The 22,804-nt window shown below is 40.4% G+C and overlaps 1 protein-coding gene across 2 annotated transcripts; it reads right to left on the bottom strand.

Moving 5' to 3' along the window:
* Positions 1 to 441: 441 nt before the first annotated feature.
* Positions 442 to 22,399, bottom strand: dennd3a (DENN/MADD domain containing 3a). 2 transcript variants are annotated; one of them, XM_034892215.1, is made up of 30 exons: positions 22,204 to 22,351; positions 18,299 to 18,385; positions 17,897 to 18,052; positions 17,566 to 17,701; positions 16,986 to 17,101; positions 16,753 to 16,883; positions 16,528 to 16,639; positions 16,272 to 16,391; positions 15,931 to 16,029; positions 15,688 to 15,807; positions 15,044 to 15,159; positions 14,605 to 14,760; positions 14,336 to 14,432; positions 14,132 to 14,235; positions 13,288 to 13,493; positions 13,041 to 13,200; positions 11,707 to 11,863; positions 11,203 to 11,425; positions 9,071 to 9,150; positions 8,298 to 8,477; positions 7,930 to 8,100; positions 7,044 to 7,173; positions 6,731 to 6,838; positions 5,127 to 5,224; positions 2,785 to 2,939; positions 2,574 to 2,640; positions 2,228 to 2,300; positions 2,006 to 2,124; positions 957 to 1,094; positions 442 to 826 (listed from the first exon to the last, which is right to left on the bottom strand). In XM_034892215.1, exons 2-30 carry the CDS (start codon positions 18,377 to 18,379, stop codon positions 632 to 634), a joined length of 3,804 nt encoding a protein of 1,267 aa, XP_034748106.1. In that variant the 5' UTR covers positions 18,380 to 18,385; positions 22,204 to 22,351; the 3' UTR covers positions 442 to 631. The 2 variants fall into 2 exon arrangements, 1 of the variants encoding a protein (XP_034748106.1); XR_004659394.1 differs by lacking the exons at positions 442 to 826; positions 957 to 1,094 and having other exon boundaries at positions 2,574 to 2,636; positions 18,299 to 18,387; positions 22,204 to 22,399.
* Between the last annotated feature and the right edge of the window lie 405 nt (positions 22,400 to 22,804).

Genomic DNA, 22,804 nt, shown 5'->3' with positions numbered 1-22,804 from the left:
TCCCGACGATGATCGAGAACAATCTATGACACTGTCAGGTGTTTTCTTTCCAAAGGGGCAGTACAAGGTATTAACGCTGCAGGGTGCCCAAACTTTTGCAGACGCCATTTTTTTTTTTTTTTCTGTTATTTTGAAAGTGTAAATGATGGAAATAAAATCTAACTTTTTGGGACATATTATAGATGTCTAATCTGTCATTTGATGCCTTTTGGAGATTTTTTCACCTTTTTCTTGGCTTCTTTATGCACATTACTACAAATTTTTACCTGGGGTGCCCAAACTTTCGAGCCCCACTGTATATGGGAAGATTTTCTGTTTCAGAACTGAGAAATACAATAGAACAAATCTCAAAAAGGTATAAAAACAGAAAGAATACTAAACATTCTGTGGGTCCACAAAATCAGTCTCTTCTTCTATGGATCAGCTCAAGATTATATACTTAATCACAAATGTAGTCCTTGATCTATGGTTTCTGGCCTTAAGAGAGTAGATCATGTTCACAAATATTGACTGTACTTTCCGAGGCCATGAAAATAATTAATTGAAATTATTTGAAACATTAGGTGTTTTTCCCCCTTAAGAACTTTTCCTCCAACTTTATAATTAGTCTATTTCCGGACAATCAAACGCTTTATTCCACCTTCCAGATAGCAACCTTTCCGTCGTGTTTGCCAGCTCCGCTGAGGACGTACCGATCCTCCGCTGAGCAGAGCGCCGTCACCTTGTCGCTGTGACCGTGAAGCTCCTTCAGGATCTGATGGCGCTCTGTGTCCAGGATATAAATCTTTCCTTTGGTAGAGCTGCGGCCAACACCGCCGACCCAAACCTGGAGATACGAAGGGAGGACAGATGTGGATTTATGTCGTGTCACTGCCAGAATCATAATACATTGGTAGATGCTTTTAACGTGTTTTGTGTGTGTGTGTGTGTGTGTAGTGTCAGTAGGGTTCATTAACCTGATTTTTAACTTTGATCAAGCAGGAACATCCGCTGCAGTCCTGTAGAGCCACACGGTGATAAGGTTTGGTAGTGTCCTTAATGTGCCAAATACACACTTCTCCTGAATCCACACAAACACTCCACAGCTCCTCCTTCTAACATACACACAAACACATGGAGGATAAAGGGTAACACTCAAAAACACAACCAAAACACACCAATACGGACAAAGAGTGATATACTTAGTTTAAAACAAAGTGTGTGTGTGTGTGTGTGTGTTTGTGTTGATTTGTGAGACACAGGATGTGACAGTCTTAATTTGTCCCCGACCCGCTTACAAGCATCTCCTTTCCCTCCCTCTTGCTCTTTATCATTATGTCTTACTATCTGATGATAAAAAATCAATTTTGTTTGACAAATAGTTAACTTTATTTGACTGTTTTCCAACTCCTTCTTAGCCTATCTTCATCCTGCTTCCTCTTCATCTTTCTGTATACTTGCCTTACTATACCCTTGCTTTTCCCTCCTTTACCTCTTTACTTCAACCAAATTCTCTTCATCTGCCCTCACCTTATCTTCCTTCTCTCCCTCTCTGCTCTCACGTGATACTGTACATTGTTTATTTTGGCTTCCAGAAAAGCTGAGGTGTTATTTTATATGAGCTGAGCTCATGTTACGGACACATGCACAAACACACAGAAACAATAGGATAACTGACTTGTTCTACATGTGTGGGGTACTTTAATTGGACAGCATTAAATGGTGTGCATGCGTGTGTGTGTGTAATATTCATGACCATCTTGAGTGCATCATGAATGTTAATATGGATATGTAAGATCACTGAAAATGGAGAGCAGAGATGAACCAGAGAAAGTAGAAAAAGTAAGAAATTTACTGAATATCCCGTCTGTTGGTCTCATCATGCCCTTCATATTCTCTGCCTAACTTCACTCCTATCTCCTACACCTTCCGCCTTTTTGTGTGTGTGTGTGTGTGTGTGTGTGTGTGTGTGTGTGTGTGTGTGTGTGTGTGTGTGTGTGTGTGTGTGTGTGTGTGTGTGTGGTACCTCAGGTAACAGCAGTATAGAGCTGAATGTAGCTGTGGAGCCTCTTTGCTGCTCTGGTACATTCAGACAATATTTTGTGGAACCGTTTCTCCAAACCTCCATTATATTGTCCCTGGAGCCTGGATAGAAGTAAAGAAAGAAAGAAAGATTTTTCGATTTCACATCTCAGGTTCAACTCAGATTCACACAGGATTTAAGGCACCAGCATAGGGTAAAACTTACAGCACCACAGCGTCCCGTTACAGTTGAAGACGGACTGTAGACGGTCACAAGAGAGGGAAATCTGCCTCTTCACCTAAAGGGTTAGCGACACAAAAAAATAATCACAATTATGAAATGAAATTTTTGGTATTAATTAGGAAGAAGGGAGGAACATTCAGTAGAAGCAACTGACCAGTGTGTTCATCGGACACGGTTAAATGAAAAATGTAGTCCTTGAATAAACCCGTACACTATCATATAATTTGACCTTTTTTGTGACAGTATACAGCAAGCTGTTTTATTTCCTACTCTACTCCACTACTACTCTAAAGAGAATTAGATAACAAAGCGTTGGTTTGAAACTGACCTGTAGTGTCGCGACGTCCCACACCATGACGCTTCCCTCTGCACTGCAGGAGTATGCCACCTTCTGACTGAAGAACATTTGAATACTTTACATGTAACTCTGATTCATTCTGAAATACAATTTAATTCAAAAGCATGAAAGAGAAGAGGTGTGAAGTTTCAACACCGCTTTACAGCTCACAACTGTGTGTGTGTGTGTGTGTGTGTTTGACCTGTATTTGTCTGTGTTAAGTGCCAGTCCAGTGACCTCTGCCCTGTGTTCAGTCAGCTGTCTGTTACAGACCATGGCCACCACGCTGATGATGTAGATAACCGAATCTTCGGAGCCCATCCAGATCTGGTCCTTATCAACTCCCAGCATGCAGTTCTGAAAACAGAGAGAATGTAACAACTGGGGGTCTACAGATACAAGAGAAAATTATAAGACTAAATATGGAAACTTTTGAGGCCACTTTCTTAATGAGTAACAGAAAATTCATTGATATTTTGGAATGGAGGCACCATAAGGGCTCAAGCTTCTTCTAGTATTTTTAGCTGCATTTACATCAGTGACACTTTAGTTTCCTTTATAACAATAAATGATTAATATAAATTAGTCCATTGACAGAAAATGAATTGGCAACTATTTTGACCAAAACATTTGCCGGTTAAAGCTTGTAATTTAAGAGGATTTGTTGCTTTTCTTGTTTTTTTCCATGTGATCGTAAACTGATAACTTTGGGATTTTGGACTAATGGTCGGACAAACCAAAACATCTAAAGAGGTCATCTTGGGCTTTAAGCAAATGTGATAAACATTTCTCTACAGTGGCCGAGAGCACTCAAAGCATTGCAACTTGGAAAAACACACACAGTACATGTGAATTTGCTTTATCTCTTCTTCAGGTGCAGTGCGCTACGTTCTCTTGGCCACCTTTTCTTTTCTCAAGAGTAGCAGGTATGTATGATTGCAAATAGATTAGGGTATGCATAGTGATGAGCATTATATTGGGCTTGGGTTAAACAGAAAGTGCTGAGTTTAGTTTGGAAGGAGATTAATTAAAAGCAAAAGTTTGGTTTTCCACTAGGTGGTAGCATTGCTTAATAAACTCCAGAAGCTACTAGTACTAAACACACTGAGCTCTAAACACCAGTACATTTTATAGCTATAGTGCGTAGTTTCTGTCGCCCTATGAGGAATTCAGAGTAATGACAACAATACTGTTGGCACATCCATATGATACAGCCTTCCGTGATCACGCACTGCCCCCACCCCTCCTCCACACAGTTGCTGGTAGCCAAGGAGGACACGTAGGATTAAAAAAACATGATGGATTCTTCAAATGCCGGGCAACAAAATCTTCTGAGGAATACAAAGAGAGTTGTGTGGAGCTGATAGTCTTAATGAGCTTTGTTGCAACTCATTTGGCCATGGCTTGAATCTAACCAAACGTTCATTAATATAAATAAGTTAGGAACAAAACCTTTAAGCGTCTTAAATTTTCATTACTTGCATAATAGTCTGTTTTTTACAGATTCGATCTTAAACAACAAAAACACATGGTATCACTCATATTTAAAAATGTTCTATATGTCCAATAGTTGCTTTCTTAATCACCTGTCATGCTTCAAGTAATTACTGTACAAGTAAGAGCATGTTGCAAGTGTTTAACACATGACTAGTAGTAAACAACTGTGTGCAAATGGTAATATTGAGCCTAGTGGGAAAAAAAACACTTTCATACTGGAACGTAGGTTAACATAGTACATGTGACTGTCACCTGCATGCTTGCAGTAGAGGCCAGTGATTAGCACAGACACATAAAACTTCACACTCGTCCATCACTTCATCTACCTTGAACATTCTCCAAAGAGCTTTAAGGAACTCCACCAAACATTCACTTCTTTGTATTTTGTTATGAAAGTCAAAGATTGCAGAGAAAATGTTTTGGTCTTACGGGGAATCAAAACTATTCAAAACACACTGTAAACTCCGAAAAACATGTGCCTCCAAGTCTAAAGATGAAGGGAAGCGAATAGGAATAAACCTGAGGGAAAGCGTTTTATCTGTATCTGATGTGTCAGTGGCATGCATTTTCTGCTGATTCTGTTCTCTCATGTGAAGAAACAAACAAACATCTCGCTAAGTGAGTTCAGTTAAAGCTGCATTTTGAACCAAAGTTCCCATGACTTTAAGTCCGAGGTACATCTTTTTAAGAAACTAAAAGATCTGCATTCCCACCACATTTTATACACGTGGAGATTTGGCAAACTAGTCCGCTGACGTCTGAAAAAAGCAATAAGACGGGGGTGGTATCATTGGTGGTCGCAGGGGTGAACATACTCTGCAACCTGCAGTTCAGTGTGGCACTTTAGATGATCTATCTCTCTTTTATCTTCGTCTTATAAAATGAGTCAGGAAAGTTCCTGTTCTTTCAGAAAGCACTACCCCCTCGATCAGGGACTTGTAAAATAATGTCCCCAGAAGTTCATTTAGGCCAGGGATGTCAAACTCAACTTCATTAAGCGCTAGACATGAATATAGTTTATTGACATGCTTGTGTGTGTGTGTTTACCAGTCTTGCATTCCCAACGTGGCAGGTGTGTGTGAGGGACCAGCTGGAGGCATCAAACACCATCACCTTCCCCATGCTCACAGACACCCATAACTGACCTGAAACACACACGCAGTATTTAGTTGTTTGGCAGTCCCTTATCACAATCTTGTGGCCTACAGTTGCCAGTGTTTACCCTTTCAGGCGGGCCAAGAAGGAAATGTTAATATCAGCCAACAGTTTGAATGTAAACCATTAATGTTCAAAACAATTTTTCTGTAGCAGGACTCCACCCAAACTTCACCTAACGGTCAGATATCCTCCAATGTATTCAGCGCTATTTAAAACCATTGCTGGCCGAGAGAGAAAAAAGTTACATCCTGTATGTCATAGAAGCAAAAGAGAGGGACATTAAGGGGAAATAGTGAGAAATAAAGAGGGAGTGGAGAGGAGAACGAGAGAAAAAGAGGGAGAGATGGGGCGGGGGAAAAGTAGGAGTGAGCAGGCCATATGCCAGGAATTCAATTCACTGACCTATATACAAACCAGAGTGAGAGAGAGAGGGGGGCAGAGGAGGATCTGAATAGCCAGATTTGTTCTCCTCACCAACAGAAATCTGAGAGCTGCATTCTATAGAAGCACTAAACAGTGTTTGTATATTTGGGCATCACTGAGTATGAGTGTGCAAGAGTGTGTTCGTGCTGTGATCAGTATGCCACCAGCCGGGCATCTAAGTAGCCCCAGATGGTCGGTCCACTGAAGGCAAAGCTGTTCCCTCTCAGTCATCCAGCCGCGTAACACGCCAGTCTGGCTGCCGCAGCATAATAAAGTCATAGGACTGTACACAGAGGCTACACAACAATAATTAACTTTGAGCATTTCATTTTATAAAGCTATGTTTTCTAAATTAAATGATCTTAGTTTTAACTGTGCTCCTATATTATTTGAGCATTTTAGATCTCATATACATACACTGCTACTTTTATTATGAATACATTCTAAGTGAGCTCTTTTTGCTTTTACTCTCTTGTGGAGTGTGGGAATCACAGGCCAAAACATGGCCAAACGTTTACTGTGTGTATTATTGTTTTGCCCAGAGAGGGACAGCATCACACCTAACGTTGATAGGTTTACTATAGCCTTGAGAGAAATGGGATTCTCTTCCTTATTCTGCACTTTCACATGATGTCATTTGAAAGGTGGAATTGTATATTTATGCCAATTTTGACCTGGAGGAGAGTCTTCCCTCCCTTAACATTTCCAAATTTATGTCCGACTTCCTTTTGTAGTTTTTTGGAAAAGGAGACAGGGGGAGGCCCAGTTGTTGTCTTTATGACCGTCTGTCTTGTTATGTTGAAGTGACTAAGAGAGAGAGAGAGAGAGAGAGAGAGAGAGAGAGAGAGAGAGAGAGCAGTGATTGTGTGTTGGTGTCACAGTTGAAACTCCCGAGAGAGAGAGAGAGAGAGAGCAGTGACCGTGTGTTGGTGTCACAGTTGAAACTCCCCAGAGAGAGGAAGGAAGAGAGAGAGAGAGAGAGAGAGAGAGAGAGAGAGAGAGAAAGAGAGAGAGACCTGATTGGGGTAATAACAAGAACCCTGAAGGGATTACTTGGTTGCAGTTTGTACCTGGTGTGTATAGAAGTACATCTACAGCCTGAGGTGCAGCGAGCTCCACCGAGGGGTTAATTTTGTGCTTCAGCGTCTCTGCAGTTGTTTTGGGAACCATCATCGGCACTACAGACACACAAACAACTGTTAAAAGAGGGGTAACTTTCAGAGGTGGTGAATGCACAAGCATGAACTGTGAAACCCCAAACAGCAAAAACCTCTGATGAGTCATTATGTACTAAGGAACACACAAAGTTTCAAAACTAGTTGTAGGTGTCTTTAGTATGCAAAGTAAAGAAAACATTAGAGAATCTACATTAATTACCACTACCTTCCATCTTGATGCGGTCAAAGTGAGCCAGCTTTGAAGCAGCGAAGATGGCCTTATTGCTCTGAAGGCTGCCCACTACTGCGTCCATTAACAAGGCGTTGGTCAGAGCCTGCTGCATGTACTGGGGGTCCTGGAGACAAAAGATCCCTTTTCATTTACATTTAAACTTGACGTGTAGCACCTTGCAAAAAAGTAGACAAAACATTTAAAAAAAAAGTGATTACAAAAAAAAAAGAGGCGATATTTAAGGGTGTGTACTGTGGTGTGGAGTAAATTATAAATGTAAACAGGCATTGATAAGAGCCTTCTACATCTTTGAGGGTCTTACAAAAAAATGCAGAGTTACAATAGAAAGTATAATATGTCTAAATCTTGGTGGGATGTTACCAGATTTCTTGATAATACTGCTTCTTATCCTGCCTGTTGAACAAGCTAGATATCAACGTGCATTCATAATACACTGGAGTACAGGACATCTAAAAGTGAGAAAAGAGAGTGAGAGAGTTACATCTGGTTTCCCCTCTGTCTTTGTTTATGTTCGCTGCAGGGAATTTCAACCGCACCTACCAAAGGTCACTCAGGTTCGCAATGAGGTTCACAATGAGTCACACACACACACACACACACACACACACACACACACACACACACACACACACACACACACACACACACACACACACACACACACACACACACACACACACACAAAGGCAAGTTATGAGTAATAAATGCACATGATAACTCACCAAATTATCATTCATGCATTCATTCCTCTCTTTTCTGATTTCAGCCCCTTTTCTCCTCCCCCCATACATGCATACATACACTATACTCTCATTCTGGCCCACACATACTCACACACACCCTTCAATCAAGGGTTTACCTTGTGTTGATCAGCCATGTTGCGCCCGGCCCACATCTCTTTGACCATCAGGTTCCATAGCTCAGTCTCTGTTTTTAAATTGGCCTCAAATGTCTCTTTCCTGCCCTGAACACGCAGCTTCAGGCTGGGGATTCGCAGGAGCAGGAAAGGAGCTGAGGAAACTTTCACTTCCTAAAGGGAACAAGACAAAGACAGACATATCTGGCTTGTTCAATCCACCCATCTTTTTGCTCTAGTCCTTATTGAAAGCACTGCCTTCAACCCTCCTCACCTCTCCTTGTAACATTTCTTCTGCTCACTTTAATCTCATTTGTAAACACACAGGAGCCTCAATCACTTCACTTAAAAGGTCCTTTGTCCGTTCTCACCTCCAAATCTCGGTACTGTGCCACCTCCACGTATCCCGGTCGTCCATCGGTCAGCAGAAAGAGCCGTCGCTGGGTCATGGCGATCTTCCCCACACCGCGGCTCGTCTTGACAGAGGAGGACAGCTTGAAGACACACTCGCTGGGCTCAATGTGCTCCAAGACGGACGCCGGCAAGCACACCTGACAGTCCCATAAAAACAGCTGATTTGTACTGACTGAACTGGTCAGGTAAACCTTTTCAACTAAATAGGTTTTAATTATAGGTCTTCATTGGCTTTGATTTTAAAAAATATTACATGTATGCATTACTACAGTAACACAATGTATTCATTAAATCTATCTCTGTGTGGTCTTTTGGTGTTTTTCTTGAGGAAAAGTGTTGGAAAAGTTATACTCATTCAGTTTGCAGTTAAGAAATAAATCAATTGGTATTATTAATTATTAAATAGTTTGGTTCATTCCTCACGCTTAATACATTTAATTTACTCATACGTAGGGCTCCACAATTAATTGCAACTGTATCTTAATAACAATATGGACTAGTGCAATATCCAAATTGTGGGCAGGGAAAATATGTGTAAAACTATTCTGAATATAATTTTTTCAATTATGAGCAGCTGACAAGCACAAAATGATTTATTTTCCATCTATATCTCACACTACCCCATTACACTGAATGTGAACTGCAGTGGATGTGGCCAATACTGTACAGTATGTATGTTCAGGATTTGGGCCTTCAAGTTGCGTGTTACAAGATAAACCTACATACAGACCTCCTGTGCCTCAGCCTCAGTCTCTTTCCAGATGGTGTAGAAGACTCTGAACAGCTCTGGACCAACCTGTTTCTGATGACCTGCAACAAACAACCACACACTTCTCAACATCCTGCATCCTGTGTGTCAGCATAGCCATATGACGTGTGAAACTGAGTTTAAAAACTATATATTGATTTTCACTTACCAAGAAATGGTTGACTGAGCAACACTTATAGAAATGCTCTGTTTCATACTCGTTCACACACCTACATCTCTCACTTTATACAGCTTCATACACCCGTTGTGCAAATGTTTTTTTTTAATGGAAAACAACATCGGCATATGGGCTACTACACTGTGTTCAATTTCACGCGTAACATTCTGACTTGGAGCGAATAATCCCTCACACAGTGTAACATTGTCCATCCATAAAAGGGTGAAATAACTTGATAAGGGGGCGGAGAATTCACATCAGCTGTGTGCTTGGCCATCAAGCGGTATTCCAGACTGGATGTGCTGCGACGATAGCTCAGTTCACAACGACAAAACACACAGATCACTTTGGTCTTGTCAATGGAACCATTTGTCAACTTTTAAAATGTAAACTGTCCATTCAGAATCTTATTGGCATCCATTTTGTCGTCTCGTGCTCGCCATCCACTCAAAACGTAACGTTACTACTCTTTGGCTGGCTTGCAAGCCCAAACAAGTGTGCGCGGCGTGCATTTTCTAACGTTACTAGTAACGTTAGTTTTCACTAACTACTAGCATGTGAAAAAACTCCAAAGTTTGCAAGGCCAAAAAGAACGTTAATCTGGCGTTAAAAAAATTGACGCCGTTAAAATGGGTTTGCGTTAACGCCGTTAGTAACGCGTTTAACTGACAGCACTAATTGTATTACATTTTTTGTGAACCCCTTTGCAATTTTTATCCGTGATGTGTGCTATACAAATAAACTTTACTTACTTACATTCAAATATCTGGTATCTGACCAGGCCAAGGCTCTGTCTCAGTCTAATCTGCCAGCATGTCTGCATTACAACAATGACTTTACAGTACACAGTCTGGGCACTCCCCGTACTCAACCAACACAATTTAAAGAAAAAGCCTTTCTTTTTCAAAATTCTCAAATGTAAATTCAGTTTTATTATGACTTTAAGCAACCACAGCAGGAAAATGACTTAATTTTGTCCAAAATCTCTGTTAACCTCTAAACTCTATCTATCTTAAGATTCCATCACAATGAGTCACTTGAGACAAATTAAAGGAAAATGTGAAGTCAAGTACTCTGCAGTTGGATGTTGATAACCAGGCGTCCACCACTATTTCTCCAGTGCAAAAGAGGAAAGGAAATTTTGAGGTTAGCTCACCAAACAGAACGTAAATTCCCTTTTTCCAATAACATAAAGTGGAAGGCAAGATTAGCTCTCACTAAAACCATGCTTCCTGAAGAACGACTTCCAGCATGCAATTTTGGCCAAATCCTCAGCTTTTGAAAAAGTACCTCATCTCCTCTCTCCACACGCCCATTCTCCCCTACCCCTTATCTTATATTAAAACAAATATAATTACTCGGCCCAAAGCTCTTATGACTCAAATATATTGTCCTTCTTGTTTACATGGCCAATCTAAGATCACAGGAATGTTGTTACATGTCTCTCATGCTGGTTGGCACTAATTGCTACCAGCTGCTCGTAATGTTTAGAATGTTTTTAAGTCTGCTTACTGTGTCAGTGCATCATGCAATATAACTTTTAAAATAGCCACCAGCTAAAAGCCAGTAAATGACTACTGGAGCCCTGGTTACAGCTACAACACCAAAGTTTCCTGCATGACCAATTCTTCAAGAAGAAGAACGTTAATGATTAACCTAAGAAAGTTTGCCTGGAGAGAGGGGGAAGTAGTTAGGGATATAGTGAAATACGTGTGTATAAGTGTGTGTGTGTGTGTGTGTGTGTGTGTGTGTGTGTGTAGGTTGAGGCAGCAATTTCAAGTTTGTGAGAAATAATTTCCAGGACAGCCTGTTTGATTGAAAGATAAGAGAAAGGCCTGGGCTGGTCTCAAAAATGCATTTACAATACATAATCTGGAGTTTCACAGTACAAACTCACACATACATGTATGCATATAAAGTATACTACACTGCTTACCCACAGTTAGAGCTTCAAAGAGTCTATGTATGGTTCCTTGGTCTTTTACGATGCCAGACTCCTGGACACATTTCACAAACTCCCCCAGCTGCATGTATTTTTTCGGCAGCTGGAAACGCTTGACAGCATCTTCTTCGTGCCAGTTGCCATTGCGAGCTCGTTCCCGCTCCTGGTCCCTCTTGACCTGACTGATGAGTCGTTTCAGTTCTGGCCGTCTGTCCGCCTGTCAAGAGATTCTGTCAATTATTATTCCAGTGCTATTCAATCAGACCTTCTGATACAGCTCAGAGATGAATTGAGTTATTGATAACAATTAGATAAAAAAATGTCTTGAGTCATGCCAGAAGACATTTAGTGTTTTGTACATAATATGATTTCTCAAACTCAACGTGACCACCATAAACCAGGTGCACTTGATGCAACAAACTGAAGTGAATCCGGGTTAAAGGTTTTACAACTCCATGTCAAAGTCCAACACAGTGTTCTCATTCATGACGGACTGACCTGTAACCGTTCACCTTCTGGCAGAGAGTCAACCAGGGACTTAACCATCTGAGAAGGGAAGATATCTGAGTCAGTCTTATAGAGACTCTGGAAATCCTCCAGTGCATCCAGACGCCTGTTGGACACAGTGTTTACCAAACCTCGCAGGTAGTGGAACCTGGTGAGAAAGAAAGAGGGAGAAGGTCAAGGTGGAGGGTAGGGGGTGTGGCCTTGACCAACTGCCATGCTTTGCTTGTTTGCAAGCCATACTGTCTCTCTCTTTTTTATGGGCGGGCCAAATTCTCTGGGTTGGCAAAGCAGAGAAAGGGGAGGTAAACTTTCCCCTTATGACCTCATAAGTGGTAGTTTCCAGATCGGCCCATCTGAGCTTTCAATATGGTCGTTCGAGATAAACTGCGCCCTCGCCTGTAAAGTGGACGAGAGCAGACGGCAGCAGCTGGGGGCGGTGACAAAGACACTCATCTGGACAGCTTCCAGCTGTTTCCAGCAGCCTTCAAAACTAAAGTGACATAAACACTGTGGTCCGATTCCAATTTCATAAAATGTTATCAGACCCATATATCAGCTTATACACAGTCTCCACGTGTTTTAATTATGACAGAGTAGCTTTCAAATTGCTCTACATGCGATCCGTTGCTGATTTTAATTAACAATAAACTGTATATGATCTGTAATCTGAACGGATTTAGTCTCTCTGACTTCTAAACGTCACTATCAGCCACACAACAAGTGATAAGCCTTTAAATCCCACCAATTAAAACTCAATAAAAAGTTTATATAAAACGCCATCATGTTGAATCGATTCTGAACCAATCAGCTGTTATATCAGCTGAGAGGCCGGCGTTTCCCAGCATGCTCTGGGTCAGTCTCGGTCTTGCAGTCGGTGAAAAAGCTACTGCGGGGCCTGCGTCCCAGAACTGCGTCCGTCTTGATCTCGTAAGGTTATCATTGCCTATGTGTGCATGACGTCAGAGCAAGTTGGGATCAAGTCGGACACAAATCTAACCAGCGTGCATTGGGCTCGGTTTACACCTATCACCATTTCACCATTCACAAAGCGAATGCAGAAGTGCCGGTCAGCCTGTTACAAGTTGATGAACCACTGAAACAAATTTAGAAACATTATTTTAAGTTACAAAAAGTTCTCTAGTGTTGCTTTAATCTGATTGAATCACATTAGATTACACGAACTACGCCAGAAACACTAACCCACTAAAGTTCTTTAAAGACCAAAGACCATTAAGATAATAAATACTGAAAGTTATTTTTCACCTAAACAATAAAATGTGAATAAATATTTTCCAGACTCTGTCAGTTTTGTCTTTTCACAGTACCTGGCCAGCAGAGCAGACTCGTTAGGGGATGTAGCGTTAATAGCCTTCCCCAGGGAAGAAACCATCTCAGAATAGTAGTTCTGGACGTACTGATAGGCCAATGGAGGAGGGAACTCTGGGAGGCGGAAAACCTTCGCCGCTTTCCGAGGAAACTTCAACCCTGGAAGGTGGCACAGGACATTAGAAAAAGATTGACTCTTAATTGACTTCCACTCTCCATTAATCCATTTCCTCCATCAGTACTGACCAACGTCAGAAGTAATCTTCCTGAGGGAGGCTGGTCTGTTGCAGCTGATGGTAGTCACAGAGTCATTGGCAGGTTGATCCAGGTTAGGCAGACTGGCTCCGAGCCGTTTGCTCAGTCTGTCATTAGGGCTGGCGTAGCTGCTGTGGCCAGTCCTGGACAGATCAGACATGAGAGGACGCCGAGGAGACTCTGTCATTGCACGATTCCTGTAGAAAGAAGAGGAGACGGGAGGGGGCACATTAGTTAGTTTTAAGCAGCTTTAATTATGATCTGTGTCAATATTTAAGCCATTTTATAAAGGTTATTTCATTTTCATTTATTAGGGGACGTGCTGTGCAAAAAAAAACACAGCAAATTTTTGTTTTTTTCCAGTATTTACATGTTTAAAAGCACATTATTATGTCTTCTACACGGTGTGCATTTCTCACTCTGTCAACACCTACAGATGGAAATGCATTAGATCTAAATGAAAGCTGTGTTTTTGTTTGTTTTAGGGCCGCAACTAATGATTATTTTTATCAGCTATTAATCCGCCAATTATTTTCTCAAACAAGAGATCAATTACTTGGTGGTTAAAAGGCCATGTGTTGTTTCTGTCCAACAGTTTACAACTTGATAGATAGACTGTTAAGCTAATGGTCTTAGTTTTACCCAGTCTTGCAGGTATAAGAACATTGGGGCAGCCCTGAAATCTGGCAGGCCCAACCTGAAAATGCATTTACATACACATTTCAAAATATACTTGTTTTAATTCTTGCAACCAACTATTATTTTCTATTTAGCTTGCACTTTTATTCCCTCAATGTTGCCAGGTTATCTCTGTCTCTCAGTTACAACATCATACCTGTGTGCATGGTTACGTGTGTTTTGCTCCATGTGGCTAAAGGTGTCCCGTTTCCTGTTCAGCCTGTCTCGCAGGAATGAGTGGAATATATGAGTTTCTAAAACCTGGGGACAACAACAAAGAGAAGCAAGCAGCACAGAAAGTTAGTTTGTGTGTGCTTGTGTGTATGTCTGTATGTCTGTAGGTGTAAGTATGTGAGAGTACCTTCTTGTAAAAGGACTGGTCTGCTGGCTCCCTGGTCCTCAGAAACTCCTCACTGTTAAATACTCTGTGTTCATGGTTTAGAAAGTCCTGGACGCCTCTAAAAAACAACAACGGATAGACATTGGAAAGTTAGACAAAACATACTGTTCTGACTGAGATTAGTCTATAATATATCTTAATGTGTTGTACACTTATACCGACTGTCCGCTTACTTTGCACACTATTTGTAAAAAAGCATGGCTGTGTGCAGGACACACAAAGACTGTTACCTGAAGATGTTGACCACTAGTTCCAGAGCGATGTTTTGTATCTGTGCGTTGCGTTGCGTCTGCCATTCTCTGCGCTGGCATCGCAGGGCATTAGCATCAGTGCCCGCTCCAAGGTGGCACAGTTCCAAGTCATAGTGAAGCTGGAGACACTCTGCCCTAGACACAGCACCAAGTATGGACAGTGAGAATTGGATAGTCCAGAACGTCCTTACAGGCCTTTTATTCAAGTCATTTGAACTGTATTACATTTGTGACTTGATTTAGCAGGTATTTAGGTGGTAGATTTAATTTTAGTTCCAAATCTGTTCCGGCTTTGATACAAGCCGAAGCTCAATTGCAGTATCCAGTTCAAAAATGATTTCTAGTGAAGCTATATTCGGCACCATAGAGTGGTGGTACACTGTTAAACAAAGTGTGTGTGTGTGTGTGTGTGTGTTACCTTGACATAAAGCTCTCAGCTGCAGCCAGAGGGATAGCTGGTAGGTCAATGGTTTCAGACCACGACGACTGAATGAAACCCTCATCAACATTCACAAGAATAAGTTCCTCTGTCTCCTATATGCGCACACACACACACAAGGTACAATGGCAATACAGTCTGACTGTCCATGCTCTGTTAGACTAACAGACAGCTTCTGTTAAATATGTGAACTAAGCTTCTGTTAGACACTAAATAAAGATGAATGCAGTTGAAAATCAGCTATTGTTAAATACTATACGTATGTGAGCACAAACCATACAGTTATAAAAAAAACATGGGTCATTTGAATATTACGCTAGCAATTTACACAATGCTTCCTTATGACAAAACTGATGTTAACTATATAAGAAATGGCCAAGATATTATAGGGCAGACTTGAAGCAATATGTATTTATCAAATTGATTCCACTAGTTTTGACTATTACGTAACAATGATTGCCGCCCAATAAACAACACCAGATTCAAATATAATCATAATATGTCCTGGAAGAACAACATCCAAGAAAGGTCAGATTTGCCGACATGACCCAAAGCAAGAAGTTGAAGACTGTAATCCTTGATGCTGATAAGAGTCTGTAGAGACAGTTAATGATTGCACTCACTGCAGCAACCTCATCAAAATGACTGATGTGACAGCCCATCAGGAAGGCTGTAGGAGCCATGAGGAAGTCCAGCATTCCTCTTGCCAAGACAGGAACATAGGGCTGCTGCCAGGAAAGAGGCTGGAAGGAACAGGAGACAAATTAAAATATGGATAAGGGGGACGCTGCAGGAAGTTTAAGAATATAATTTAACAAATTTAAAAATACTGCAACTGTAAGACACTAGGTTCCTTCTCCACTGACCTGCAGGTACAACAGCAAACTCTCTGCAACCAAAGTGAGTTTGGCCCAGTCAGCCGAGAATAATACAAGCCTCTGTTCTTGAAGGAGACAGGACAGCACCTAGAAAGGAGGCCCTGATACGGTTAACTGAACATTTTCCTCAATTTTATATTTAGGATGTACTTTAACAATGGAAGGATCTTTCTACACCTCCCTTCACCTCTTCCTTTTCCAAAAAATTACTGATATACACAATAAAAGTGCATTTATATGACTAAATACATATATTTGACTTCACTTTATTACTTTATTTACGTCCTCTTGTGTTTATATGCAGTGCCAGTGTTTTTGTACTGCATTACCTGGAGCAGTGTTGTATGCGTGAAACAAAGGAAAGGAAGGTGTAGGTCAATGTCGATAACAGGGCTGTTCTGATCCTCCCTTGATGGGAGAACCACGTTGAGGGGACGGAGGTTGAAGGACTAACACAAAGAAACACAAACATATATTTGCTGTAAAGATCTAGCAATGGAAATTAGTCACACAGAGAGACAAATACAGATGTAGTGAGGCTGAGAGAGGATTTGTGAGACAGAGAGAGACATAGTGTTTTCTGACCACATGTAGCTGTCCAGGAGGTGGTAAAGGGACCAGGGACAGCTTGGCTGAAAATTCCTTTATGGTCTCCTCAAAGTCAGCTTGTCTTGCAGGCCGCAACTGGACCAAAAGACTAAGAAGATGGAGGCGGGGGTGGGAGACAGAGACATTTTTCATTGGTCACCAAATCACCTTAACCAAGATCAGGTTATCCATCAGCTCTATGTACGTAATATAAATTATTACCATGACAGGCAGTCTTTCAGAGCATTGTAGTAGGGGAACTTAGAGATGACGCATATAGCAAAAGGTGTATAGAGGCGGGACTTTGATGAATTCCACCTGTGGCCATTCTGGACAGCACCTTCCTGACAGGACTGACAGATTTAACAATCAATGAGATACAATTGTCTGCATTCATTGAATTTGTGTTTTCGAGTGTGTGTGTGTGTGTGTGTGTTTTTGTGTGTTGTTTGTACCTGTACAGCTCTGTAGTACTGCACCACAACTCCATGTGTTCGGTTCCCAAAAAGGTCGGTAAACACAAGGAAGTGATAACTGTCTTCTCTCTGCTCATTGGCTAACTGAAGACCACCTATACAATGGAAAGCAAGAAGCCTCAAGCAGAGTCAAGCTGTATGTTACATTGATGTTATAAAAGGAGATTCACATCAACATCCGAATCGCATTAACTACTGGGAAACTCAGATTTTTGTCATTGTAATATATTATAATGTATTATTAATACATTATAATACAAGTAAGAAAGTTATTAATGCAAGTCTGGATAGTAGTGGGTGGTTTTAATGTATAATCCACATTGTAGCAGGATAGGAATCCATGAACGTAGCTACTGAGCCAGCATAGAAAGAGTGACACTCATGGACTGGGACTTTAGTTGTTCTGGTGCCAGCCTGACAATATGCCAAAAAACATGTTGGTCTTACCGAGGCTAACCGGCTGTTTTTTTTCTTACAGAACAAATACATTTTTTACCATTGTGTTATTCAATTGGAAACATGGTAATGCTACGTTTGCCACAAAGAAAACACACAATACCAGGAAAACAGAGCTGTGGCAAGGCGATGAGATCCAGATCCTTTGGAACACTGATGTCCTCTGTCGCTGAGGACGCTTCAGTACGATTGGTTGTTTCTCCATTAGGCAATACCTCTGCAGCACGATCTCGCCTCTTCTGCAAACAAACACAAACAACATACATTTCTGAATTTGATCAACAAAGAAGGCTGCTGAATGTAATCTGAAAGACCAATCCTGTATCCATGTGTGAGGTGTTAGAAAAACAAAGCAGAAAGGACTTAATTTTTCAACAACTGTTTCAAATTGACTATTAACATATACATTTACAGTTTAAAAAAAATAAGTTTACCTTTTTGATGAAGCTCTTCCTCCTTTGGACTCGACTGAAAGCTGGTCCAATCAACTGGCTGGAGTTGGTTTCCTTGGAAACAAATGGCGGGGCATGGACCTGCAGTACCTCAGCTTCCAGCAGAGGGATTTCGTTTATCTTACTCTGCTGTTGAAGCTGTGAAAGATCAGAAGTATTAAGGGTTATAAGTTTGGTAGTCTTGCATTGCCAGACCTGGCTACACCACCGATACATTTTTGGATAGAAAAAAACCCGCTCATTACATCACTACCATCTTGGACGGCACTAAGCTCCGGACGCAGCGACGCAGCTCCGCAAAATGGTCTCAGGAAGAAACTTGCGCATCGTGATATTAAAATAACAACATTGAGTGGATATATCATGCACCCCTAGTAGAAATACCTGGTATATGTCTCGAAGCTTATCACTGGGCGCTCCAACCACGACACAGGCCTCCAGCAGTCCAGACGGGAGCTCTGCCATCACACACACACACTGAAGGAAACACACACAAAGTTCATCATCGCATAAATGGGTCGACCCCCAGCAGCTTTTTTTTTTTTTTTTTTTTTTTTTAAACGTTTGTACTGAGGTGGATATCCCTGCAATATCTCTGGCTATATTAGGTATTGTTGCAGGAAATGTTGCAAATTTAAGAATTGAAATCGAGTTCCTTTTTATATTATTGAGGTATAGAATTTACAAAACAATCCAAAAAACAAATAATCCAATCTTGTTATTTTATCTGTAAAGCATTTCTCACTTTAATTTCCAGATAAATTATCACGATTATATATTAATTAAATGATGTATACTGTGATACATGACTTGACTTGATGTAATTAATGAATTATACATTATCATAATCTATTATTATAACTGTTGATGACAATAGCAGGAGTGATGGTTATGGTTCAAAGATGACTTTGACTCAAAAAACACTCCCAAACCAGATGCTAATCTCAATCGAGTTTTAAAAATGACAAAACTTGAGCAATATTGAGCAATCTAATTTGCCAAATATAGCGTCAGCTAAATAAAAACCAAAACTTCCTCTATGTGTGCCAACACATGCACACATATAACATCTAACTCCCCGTCACACACACACACAGCAGATGTTAGGGTTTGGTCACTGGTGCAGTAAACCAGTTATGTCATCAGATTAGAGGAGAAGTTATAACTTGCAGCGGAAAGTGAACAAAGAGGAAAACACTAAAGCTGCTCGACTTCGTGAGCATGTTCTTGAGAGTAACTGCTTTATTCTGTTAAAAACAAAGTCACGCATTATTTTGATTACTTTTGATAATCTTTTTGCATAACTGACAGCCCAATCAGATGAGCTCAAGTGCCCCTTCATCCACCTGTCGAGTTCCAAATATATTCTTTTGAATGTATTTTAAATCCGACATTATTTTAAAGTGTAAGTTGGATATTAGTTATCCAACAAGACAGAGTAATAGTGGATATCTTGATGCTTGGGCTATGTCTTATTTGTTTCAAGTAGGTTTGGTCAAGTTAGCGCTTCTACTGCATGGACTAACACAGGATGGACGTTTCAACCATTTACACGTACTACTAAATATCTCTATTCCTGCAAACAGATTTAAAGAGAAGATTTATCTATTTTGACTTCTCTACTTACTTTTTAGGCACTCCTCATCCCACACACATTCACCAAGCCTCAAACCAATTTATATTCCTTACATAATTAACAATGGCATTATTTTATTGGGGAAGTAGGGGACATGTTCCTGTCACTTTTTAAAATCCATGTGTCCCCCTATCTTTTATTGATATATTGGTACATTTTCTTACCTCAGTTTCTCTAACCTACATTTTTATTTACAGTTACTATTGTCCTGAAAATATGATAGAATTAAATATCAAAGACATGCAAGTAAAGATTGAACTATAATATTTTACATTAAGTATCTATAGGTAGCCTATATCAACGCATACCTACTAACATGACTACCGACCTAATTACCTACCTGCCTACTTAACTACCTACCTACCTACATACCTGGGTCAGGCAGATCCAAGAATAAACATCTGACTTTCATTAGGGGAAGATACAGGAACAACCGAAGGAGCTGCACCCTGTTAAATCTTCCTCTTTTTCTCAGCATTTTTCTTTGATGTTGTTCAACTCTCCTCCTTGCTACCTTTTTCTCATTTTCCTGCTTTTCCCCTTTTATCTACTTTATCACTTCTTCTTTCAACCTTTATTTGTTCTTTCATTTTGCCCCCTTTTCTGCTTGGCCATTTTCTCTTCTTTCTTCACCTCTGACACACTTGCTTGCTTTCTTTCTTTCAGGCCATTTCAGCTTCTGACTAACTACCCTGCTGTGTCACGGAAACAAAAACACACACACAAGTAATTTATTCCCTGAAACCCTGGAGTGTGTGTTACACTTCTTATAAACTTAACCAATGTCCACCATCCTAGCGGTTTTATAACCACTGGCAGGACAGTTTCTCACACACACACACACACACACACACACACACACACACACACACACACACACACACACACACACACACACACACACACACACACACACACACACACACACACACACACACACACACACACACACACACACACACACACACACACACACACACACACACACACACACAAAAAAGCAGACAGAATGAGGATAAATGCCAGAATCTACAGCAGATGTTCATATTTCATAATAAAGGCTTGTACTTCATTTCTTTATTCCAAATTGTTTACAAAGATTCCACTAGAAAAACCACCAAATTAAAAACTTTAATATGCCTAACAGTAATATGCGACTTGAGTGGGGAGTGTATCATACTGAAGGCAGCCTCCGTGCAGAGGCTGTCCAGGAGCTTCAACAAACAAGTTTGTCTTAATATATTTCCAAAAGTACGCTGCTTTGATGTAGCCGACAACAACTTTCCCATTCAGTTGCTGGTAAACAGGTATTTGATAGAACTAAAAATATGTTTGGAAGAAGGCTTCTTCCAAAACAGAAGTGCTTAAGAGAAATGACAAACTTGTTTGTAAGCTTGAAAAAAATCTTTTCAAAATTTAGAAATCCGATGGAGTTTTTAAATTGGAAATTGGAACTAGGGATGTAACAGTATAAAAATGTAACCTCACGGTTAGAGTGACCATAGTTATCACGGTATTATCGCGGTATTTTCAAAAGAGTGTTTAATGCCTATAGCTGCAACTTGTACTTGTACGTTCTGCAGACATGATACCTATCTTCAATCAACTGTCCTTCGGCATTCTAATAATAACCAAAATATGCTCATGCTTCAGTCCTCTTAGTGAACTGATAAATGTCCCGACTGAGCGCTGTCATCTCCTCCTTCCACAGTGATTCCAACTTCAAAAAACGCAGATTGTGGGGTACGTAGTGCGCCTGCGCAGCAACTGGGATGAAGCTGGAAAGGACTTAAAACACGGTTTCCACACCGTGGTAATAATGATATTTGAAAAGAAAACGGTAATTGTTATCATCAACATTTTTATTGTAGTTTACCGTTACACATGTAATCGTTACATCCCTAAATGGTACAGTCCCAATCCAAGAAATATGTGGGGGGCTTCCCCGGGAACTTTTTGAACATTAAACACAATTTACGTTGGAAATGTGTCATCAATGAACAGCCTCTGACTTCACAGTGAAATCCCAAGCAGAGCAGTGCATGTTAGCAAGTGTTACTGACTGAGCTGCTATGGGACACAGGAAAAAGGGGAACTCTTAAAATGGGGGACATGTCTCTTTAATTGGCAAAAGCCAACAAGCCAACAAGACTTTGGCTGGTTTGTGAGAAAAGTAATAATCCATGATGAACGAATGGATTGCAGTAGGAAATTAATGTGGTATCTATTATCAACAGCCTTTAAAATGTTTTACTGTTTTTTTCTTCTTCTTTTTACTTAACTTCGTAACCGTGTGCACTAAAGCTGTGAGCTCAGTCACTCGTTTTTATTACAAATAGTTTCATTGTTTTGAAATATGTGACACGTGGTTATGACACTTCCCTTAGAAGGTGGTGACAAAGACACTTCCCTTAAATGCACCACGTAACGTTATAAACGCTGCTTAACATTTTAGGATAACGTTAGGTTATTTCACAAAATCAGCAAAACAAGCTGCTTGTCACCAACTGTAATGTTAGCGTTAGAAGATTTTATAACTGAAAACTGAAATTACCGTGAAGTTAATTAAAACTAACTTGTTAAGACCATAGTCCAGCAAGATTCTTACTTAGCTAACGAATAATGTTAACGCTAACGTTAAAAAAAGACTGACCTTAAATTACTCGATCATTTCCACTGGACAGAAGGTGAAGTCACACTGACGAGACGTTAGCTAGCTAAAGTTAGCCCCAGTCACACATCTGTTATCAAGCCTGAACCATGGACTGTGAATACAACTTAACGCTTCAGCACCGCTGTGCTGTGATTGAGCCGTGTGTGGCGTGGTGTGTGTCAAACTAAAGGCAGCGCCACGTCGTTCCCGATTTTCAAAATAAAAGCTTTTTTTTCTTTTACAATTCCGGGTGCTGGGCAAAGAGTACCATGGCGCCATCTATTGTTTGTTTCGTGTATTGCTACATGTGAAAACCAAGAAAATAACCTACATTTCATGCGATTTTTATAACAGTAGGTTTATAAGCGATTGAATCACCAAATAAACCCCTGTAACGTTAGCCCCCTTTATAATAACATGACATGGGCTAGCTGGGATGTTTTTGTTTAACTATTGTTTTGTATGTTGTTGTTTTTTTAATAGGACTACAATAAAACAGTGATTTTTTGGTTTTATTTTTTAAGCAATATGTGTATGGGAGAGAGAATGTGCTCCAATTTGCTCTTTGAAACTACTAGCTGCAGATTAGAAACAGGGATTG

This window comes from Etheostoma cragini, chromosome 14, assembly GCF_013103735.1.
Source record: "Etheostoma cragini isolate CJK2018 chromosome 14, CSU_Ecrag_1.0, whole genome shotgun sequence".
In the NCBI taxonomy this organism is placed as follows: domain Eukaryota; kingdom Metazoa; phylum Chordata; class Actinopteri; order Perciformes; family Percidae; genus Etheostoma; species Etheostoma cragini.
This window is presented reverse-complemented; position numbering and strand designations above follow the sequence as displayed.

Coding starts and splice junctions, on each gene's coding strand:
- dennd3a (XM_034892215.1), bottom strand. CDS start 18,379: ATGGCAGAGCTCCCGTCTGGACTGCTGGAGGCCTGTGTCGTGGTTGGA. Junction 17,102..17,565: donor GCCACAGCTCTGTTTTCCTG/GTATTGTGTGTT, acceptor TCCATTGTATAG/GTGGTCTTCAGTTAGCCAAT. Junction 827..956: donor TGATCAAAGTTAAAAATCAG/GTTAATGAACCC, acceptor TCGTATCTCCAG/GTTTGGGTCGGCGGTGTTGG.